We start from the raw sequence: 8,614 nt of genomic DNA, 5'->3' as shown, positions 1-8,614 counted from the left end.
CCAGCTGATCACATTCTAGTGCCGAGCTCTGTGCTGCCGTAGCTCTGCTCTGGCCCTGAAGTGCTCCTCTTCCTCCTGTCTTCAGTCGGCTGCAGCTCTTGAGCATCCACAGGGTTTTCAGAGCAGCCTTCCTCGCAGGTAGCAGCAGGTGAAGACGAGGGGCTGGAGTCTGTGGCAGCGGTGGGAGTCGGAACAGCGTTGAAGGCGACAAAGCCAATGAGGATGACCACCAGCGAAACAATGTAGAGGCCGGAGAACTGAGCAGGAGCAGAAAGTGAATGTTCAAATTGCATTAAAAAAAGGAGTGCAGAAGGAAAACCAGTTCATTGGGTTCAAGTTATGAATGACATTTTACCTGAGCTGGGGTTTGGCCCAACTGCACACAGTATTCTTTTCCAATGACCAGCAGGGGGCGAGTCTGGATCCGAAACAACTTTTTATTTGACTTGGATTTCTGATCCTGAATGTGCAATATGATGTCCGTGTAAAGTCTGACACTGGACATCTGTGTTCACATTTATGAGTTTCTCTGTTTAACGTTTAATTGCAGGATTTAACTTCATGGTAAATAATAAGAACAGGTCTTTTTGGTAAATGAGACTTTAAGTCTCACCTGTATAAATAAAGGTTAAATTAAAGAAAAAACAATATGGGAGTTTAGATGTTGACACAAAGAATGTAATTATGCTTATTAATGAGAAAATGTGAGTGTTTTATTAGGAGAATACAGTGCCACCTCTCATCTGGAACTGACTCATTTAAATTCACTGGCAGGTCAAAAGAGAAATTCATATTCAACACATGCACAAACTGCATACATGCATGGAGCTCTGCATGAGAACACACAGCACAGAGTTACATTTTAACTTTTATCATTATTATTCATTAACACTTCTGAGCGTGCATAACACTCAGCAGGTCATTATGACCCAAAGACGGGGTGGGAAGAGATAATCAGTGTTTATATGTGTGTGTGCTGGAAATAAGTCCTGTCATTAACTGACATTAAAGATTCTCATCTGACCCTGACTAGAAAACACATTAAAGCTCTGTTGAAAGGCAAATAAATCATTTTTGTATCTATTCAAAGTTTCACACTCTAAAGATTAAAAATCTAATGTGTGTTCAGTATTCCTGTTGTCTCTGTGTTATTAGCAATTTTGAGGACGTGCACATCCCCAGGTGTGTAACTTCACACCACTGTCAATGCAGCCTGCACAGGTATGAATGCTGGAAATGGCGCTGACCACTTGCGTGTACAGTGCCCTAGACTCTTAATTGGATTCACTGCAGAAGCACAATTCAAGCATCATCTCAAAAGAGAACGTGGCAAACTAGCAACAAAGTAACAACTTGATGTTTCAGTGAGCCTTAATTGGCTGTGAGAGGAACTACAGTCGTTTCACTTTGTTTTGGCTTTATTTTTTTAGCCCCTGTTGGTTGCGTACCATTTCAGTGAAACATGTTGTTCAATCCAGAAACTACAGAAAATCTTGTGTTTTCTCATTTGAATGTTCTAAGCCTCTGTTCATACACCTACATACCTTACCCAGAGTTGACTGATTGCCGTTCATTGTGTTTTCTCAGTGTCTGTGCTGCTGACAAAGAAAGTATCCACGTCATGTGCAGTTAAGTCTTGTCAGAGCCTGTCTTCCATGGTAGGAAAAATGCATAACTTAGGGTAAAGGTAAAGATCATAATCAGTCCTCCTGTTGCATGATGCTGGTGCTGGATGTTCAGAGGGAAGACTTGAAGACTGATTAAACTGATAAAACTTCAGCTCCTGCTGATGGTGGGCTTTTTCCAATAACATAAATTGTGAAATTGTTCCCTCTAATGAGAAGGAATCACATACTGGAATACACTGGATAGATCCTGTAGTCATGACCTTGTAGGATCAACACATTGACAGACGATGTGATGCTTTTTACTAAGATTAAAATTGTTTTTTACAGTCCAACAGTGGGGAGGGTGTTAAAGTGCAGGTCAAGTTTCCTCTTGAGGCGGTTTGAAGGAAAGGACTGTCAGATATATAAAGTAAGAATAACTGAGTGTGCACTCACGTTGTAGTGGAAGAGGAAGATCCCACAGAAGAGGCCGAAGAGGTCAGCGGTGAGCAGGGAGAGGTTGACGGAGGTGGCGCTGCTTAGCTTTATCACTATAGGCATGAAGCTGTACAGAGCATACATACACAGTGCATAGGCAGCGAACAGCAGTTCTGAGAAGAGACATGACCACTGTTAGTTCATTTAACCCTTGTGTGGTGTTCGTATTTTTGTTACTCAGCCAGTGTTCATGGGTCTGGTGGACCCGCTAGAGTTTTGGCTTTCCAAATTAACACTATCAAACAATTTTATGTTAAATTACTCAACAGATGTTTACTTCATCCCAATTACAAGACATATGAACAGCAAACATGGTTAATTTTTTTCCTTTACCTTTGTTAGATCACATTTATGAATTAATGTGCTTCTCGTTTTTCTTTTATATGAAATGTTATAAATGAATCAGTTATAATCAAGTGGAGTGAGTGGAAAGACACAACACATTTACACGTGAAAAAATAATTAATTGTTTAATTTTTCTTTTGAAAAAAACTGAACACGGGTCTCACAGACCCGAACACCATACAAGGGTTAAGTATTAAAGAAAACTCAAACATGAAAGAAAAAATCTCTTTATTTCTCAGGTCGACTTCTCCAACATGGTGATCAAAAGTGTCTAATAAAACCTCTAAATTAGTCATCTTTATACACTCAAAGATAAGTTTCATGAAATAATGAATATGAGGGGTGATGCTGTGGCTTTGTGATTTTTAGAAAATGTTTTTTCAAACTTTCACTGAGAAAATGTGACAAACGAGACAAGAACTGTGTTTCTGTGAATGTGGGTTAGATTATTTCTGCCCCTTTGTCATGGTCCCTGCTGTGAACATCAGATTTTAGTTGCCTGTAATTTCATTTTCTTCTCATTTCTTTTCTTTTTTTGTTACTTTTTGCCCTCCTTGAAGAATTATTGACCTTGTGTCTCCTTTCTTGTGCTTTTATGTTTTGAATTATTTTTTTAAGTTAGTTTTGTCGCATTAGTTGGTTGTGACACATTGGTTTTCCTACCAGCTTTGTTCTTTTCTTCTGGCTTTTATTAATAAAGTTTGTTATTTTTTTCACTGTGAAAATCTCAGTGTGCATAACCTTATGTTCTCATAGTTTAAAGCATTAGTTATTCTGACACATATTGTGTTTATTCAGGTCCCAAAGAGTATACACTTAGGAGTATTTGTGTTGACTGTACCATAGCTCCTTTAAATATTTATAGTTTCATAATGTGTTAACATGCGTAACCATCTGGAGGCTTCGGCAGTCCTGTTTTGTCTTCAACATGTTCCTGATTCAGATCAGTACTCACCGACTTCCCAGCTCCACTGGATGGCAGGAATTTCATTATGCTCCAGGATCACCCTGAGTAAAAATAAAAACAGAAACATCAGATAAACCACAAAGTCCACTGAGTCCTAAAACTGATGCCAGTCACACACACTTACATCTGTATGGTGCTGATGATTGTGCCAAAAAGGCCGACCATGCCCAGGAACTCCACCCTGCTCAGGTTCTTCACGGTGTACTCCTGACACACGTTAGACACCGCATACAGCGAAGCACTGAGGAGCACCAGACCATCACCCAACAAGATGTTTGAGGCTGAGGAGAGAACAACAAGATCATCGCTAAGGTTCAACATCATCAGACGAACGCTAATGTTGCCTCAGTGTTGGTTTCCCTGCATGTCATGCACAGGCTGGAAAACGCTTTTATCCCAGATTAGAGACCAAAAAGTCAGCAAAAGGTTGGAAAAGTGGTAGCAATGGGATGTATTGTTGGTTTTATAACCATAGAGAAAGTTTTTTTTATTTCTTATATGTTTTGCATTGATTTTTTCCATCGCTAAGTGTAAAACATGTATTTGGTTTATACTTTTTTGTCTATTACCTGGTTAGGTTTAGGCACTTACACTACTTGGTTTGTGTCACATGTTGGAAAACACTGTGGTTTGGATGAAAAACGCACCTTCACGACCGTATCTAAACTTTTTTCTGTAATAGAAGGTCTCAGGAGTTGAAAATATAAAACTGACACAGGTCTTTATATCTAAAAATTACCTGATATGTGAAGGATTTTTTCTTTAGTCGTTCACTTAAATCCAAAACATCACATGTGTCATAATTTAGGATTCATATAAAGGTTAAGGTCACTTCCTGTTTTATTTTGCACTTCCTGGCCTCTTTACCATGTTTTCAGTTTTACTTCTTTTGTAATTATCACCTGTTTCCAATTAGCCACCTATGACCTGTGTAGCTCTTTCTATTTTCCAGATTGTCTTTGAACTCATCATAGTCAGTTTTCCAGCTTTCCAAGTGTTCCTTGTATTTTTCCATAAACAGAATAAAAGCTTATGATGAAGTCTCGAGTGTTTTCAGTGTAACCATCTTGGTGTTGTTCTGTGTCTTGTAGAGGTGGGTGGATTGATCCAAATAGTGATAGATACCAACACTGATAGTGATATCAGATCAATACTCACGTGTTAGGATTCGTCTCTGTTCTCTAAGTTAAGTTTTTTTTTCACTGGTGTCCTGCATGGACTTGATTTATTAAACAATTTATAGTCTTCCATCAGGGATTTGATTAGTGAGTAAACTCTTTGGAGAATTCCTTACTGGAGCCCTGGTCTCGTCCAGCCAGCAGGTCGGCTCCCACCATGGCCCCCACTCCGAGCAGACAGATGCAGACGGCGACAGAGTGGATCAGCCTGTAGCGAGCCTTCAGAATCCACCAGCTCAGACCCATCAGGACCGGGATCACGAAGCAGTCCAGCAGCTGGAGGCAGAAATGATAGCTGTGCAATAACGTGTGCGATGGATCAATTAATTTGTTTTGAACTAATTTTAATGACCACTAATTCACTCTGATTTTTTCTTTTACATAATAATTAGTTAAAATGACAAAACACCTTTCAGTTTCAACCTCAAGACAACTCATTAATTTAACACAGTTTAGTGGGCTACATACTGAAGTGAACTGAACTCCAACACCAATGCCAGCTGGTATTGATACGATCGATTCTTTGGATCAAACCCCACACTTCTAGTTTTTGTGGTGCCTTTTGGAGCAAATTGATGGAATTATTTGATTTGTATTATTTACCGTGTGGAACATCCAAAACGCTTCTGATCCAGCTGTGACTTTTGAGTTACAATTTACTGACATGTGTTTCCATTTTAGGAAAGATTGATAGTGATCGATTGATACGATTGAGCATATTATGTTACATTATGTACTGAAGGAGTGGTTGCACCCTTAGTAATCTTGGCACTTTCATAACACACTGAAATAAATTTTGAAAGTCTACTCACCTGTATGCTGGTGATGGTGGTGTATTGGTACGCTTTAACCACAGTGTAGTTTGCTTCCACGTCCACCAGCCCGAGCAGCAAGTACTTCCACCATCGTCTCTTCAAAATCTGTAAAAAATTGCCATCCCCTGCATTTTAAAGGGGAGCACCCCTGAACTTCAGTACTGATGTGTTTGTTTCTGCAACAAGCCTGAGGACACTCTGCCTCACTGCAAAGCAAAATATATTTGCATATTTACAAAAAAAATCCAAGACAAAATCTCACAAATTTCTGAAAAGGACAGTCCTAAACTTAGAAGAACAAATCAACAAATTTACAAAGAAAATTTTAGATTTTTAGTCAGAGAACCACCTCGCTTTACTTTTCTAGTCCGTTTGCAAAGGGCAACACAAAACAATATTTCTATCATCACAATTACTTTACACATTCTGTTAATCACAATACAACACCCAGTTTGGAAAAACCTGCCTCTGAATATCCCAGTAAAGACTGATCAAGTGTTCTGTGTATTTATGTGTAATATGGCATATAAAGATTTAATTTTACTGCCATGAAGTGTTGCTATGCATGTCATAAATTTCAGCATTAATCTCAGGTGTTCAGCACGGGTGTCACCTGTTCTGCAGAGCAGCATGGTGGTGTAGGTGACAGTCAGCAGGAGGTAGTTCAGGAAACTCTGCAGCATGGGCGTGTTCACGTGAAAGTTTGAGGCCAGGAACTGGGAGGTGATAGCTGTGCCACAGATGAGGCCCGCCAGCCCCTGACCCATAGCCAACGTCTTGGCCAGCTGCCTGAGAGAGAGATGAGCAGCGGATCTTTAACAACAGGCACAACAGGCAGCTTTGCTTTTTGAAGTCACTGTAAGCAGATTTAAGAGAAACCTCCTCCCTGCCTGGCAGATGATGCTGTTCAACATGTATATACAAAGTGTTTTTCACTTTTCTAAAGAGTTTGTGAGCAAAGCTTGCTTTACACAAGGTGTTTGGTTGATGAGGTTTCTACATGGAGTTTTCCCAGTATAACTAACACAACTCACTTTATGTTCCACATAAGAGTTTGGTATCAATCATATCTCCTGTTGTAAACTGCCACATTATTCCTTTAAAGGCAAGTTTTTTTATGTTTTATAATTTGATGTTAAAAATGTATTTGACAAAAAAATGTAAGTACAAAAAAAAATTTGTTGTAGTCAACAATTTAACCTATGACTCTTTAAAATAAAATAGTAGAAATGTAAAGATGTGTGCTGAAACACTGGAAATAAAGTTTAAAATAGATGATATTTAAATATTCATAAATGCTGCGAATAACATTTTTAGAAAAGTCTTCATTATCCAGCCTGCAGCCCACTGCAACCGTGGTGTCACAGGTCCACAAATATGGAGGCAAATGAAACACAACTTTAGCAAAAACACAAATTAAAATCAATAAATAAATTGAAAATGGCTGCTCTCTTAAGTTTTCCTACTGCAGACCATCCATGCCACATTAGGGTTTGGGTTAACTCTGACATGGCACATACACGCACAGTAAAAGACTAAATAAGTTTAGAAATGTTATTTAAAAAATAATCTGCTGTACTGAATGCTGCAGGATCTTAAAATATTTGTTTGTTTTTAAAATGTTGAGTTAAGACTTGTCATTTAGGTTTAGCATTTAGGTTTATGCCCCTCTGCAGAGGGGTACCGGCTTACAACAGTGACCTGGCTGTACACAGCAGTGGCCCAACCACAGACAATGGTTTGAAAACTGCTTGTGCATAACTAATGAAGTCGAGCTAAAGAATAACTTCTTTTTATCTTTCAGCCTCAATCTGTCATTTGCATTTAGTTTGAAAAAAATGTTGGACTTTGGTTTATTTTGCCCTTTTGAAAATTGTTCAAGCATTGGCCCTTTGGTGAGGCTGTTGTTCACAGCTAATATTTACAGATGTCTCCTACATGAAGGCAAATCATAAAGTTGTCTGTTCAAAGCTTGACTGCAGCGATATCTGTGAAAACATTCACCTGATTTGGAATGTTTTAATTAATTTCATGTGAAATTTATATGTGAGACGCTGTAAATAAAATATCAGAATCTGTGAGATCTGCATATGTTTAGGGACTACAAGCATCCATCAGTCTATGTAAACCGAGCTGCACACCTGAAGGACTTAGTTTCTAGATAATATGATCTTAAATGGCCCCTCAAAAAACTGCTAGAAAAATGTTTACTCGGCCTCCGTGCCATTCAGCAGCTTTTTCATTTAAAAAAACCCAACTTTTGATTCACTTGAAAGTCTAAATAAAACACAAGTAACTGAACCACTTTGAATCAGACTGCTGGTCTCCCCCTCTCGCCTCCTCTGTTCACTCACCAGGTGAAAACCTGTTTGGGGTTGAATTCTCGGATCCACAGCAGGATTCTGCTCCTTTCGTTCATTTCGCTGGCGTTTCTGGACGAATCCTCGGACCGTTTAGCAACCGTGTCGTCTCACCAGTGATGGAGGAGTGAGTCCTCTCTTTAAGCTTTTAGCTCCTCCACCTTCACGGTATCAGAGCTGAATGATTAACAGCCTCAGAGGGCAAAGATTACTACTTCACTTATCTGTTTGTGTGTGTGCGCCAAAGACTAAAAGATAAGAACCGATGATGAAGGATATATATTTTTAAAGTCATCACTGGGATTCTTTTCACCACTGATGAGATGAAAAAGTCCTTTATCCTTGTTTTTTGTATGCAAATGTCCATGGTGAAGAATATAGTTTAATCATGACATAGATTGTTACTTAAATCTAAGTTAATATTTCCCCACTTTAGACAATTGTGATTTACTGCTTTTAATATTAAGATAGAATTTTAAAAACGTATAAAACTGAAATTATTAAACACATTTAAAAATATATATATTAACCACGACATCTTAACCTCTATGGTTAAAAGTCTTGGGGCACTTTTCAGTCAAATAAGGTTTGGGAACATAACATGATTATTTTATTTGTAAAATTTGACAGAGATATCCTGAAGTGCATGTGCAGGTTTAACACCTGCAATCCAGAACAGGCAAATAGCCCATGGCAAAACAAGCCTTCAGGGATATTTGGATAGTCTGTAGCCTTTTTACCCAAATACTCTCTCCATTGAACAGATTTCTGTGTGGATGAACAGTTGGTAGCTTTCAAGGGCAGGTGCAGTTTCAGCAACACATCCCTGCTAAACCGGCCAAGT

The 8,614-nt window shown here is 38.8% G+C and overlaps 1 protein-coding gene across 1 annotated transcript; it reads right to left on the bottom strand.

The window, feature by feature from the left end:
* Position 1: 1 nt before the first annotated feature.
* LOC101471740 (solute carrier family 35 member F2) lies at positions 2-7,921 on the bottom strand. Its single transcript, XM_004569656.3, has 8 exons — positions 7,765-7,921; positions 6,024-6,199; positions 5,408-5,535; positions 4,712-4,871; positions 3,542-3,698; positions 3,406-3,458; positions 2,064-2,218; positions 2-257 (listed from the first exon to the last, which is right to left on the bottom strand). Exons 1-8 carry the CDS (start codon positions 7,827-7,829, stop codon positions 9-11), a joined length of 1,143 nt encoding a protein of 380 aa, XP_004569713.1. The 5' UTR covers positions 7,830-7,921; the 3' UTR covers positions 2-8.
* Between the last annotated feature and the right edge of the window lie 693 nt (positions 7,922-8,614).

Source organism: Maylandia zebra, linkage group LG14 (assembly GCF_041146795.1).
Source record: "Maylandia zebra isolate NMK-2024a linkage group LG14, Mzebra_GT3a, whole genome shotgun sequence".
NCBI lineage: Eukaryota > Metazoa > Chordata > Actinopteri > Cichliformes > Cichlidae > Maylandia > Maylandia zebra.
The sequence above is the reverse complement of the archived record's forward strand: the minus strand, read 5'-3'. Positions and strand labels throughout refer to the sequence as shown.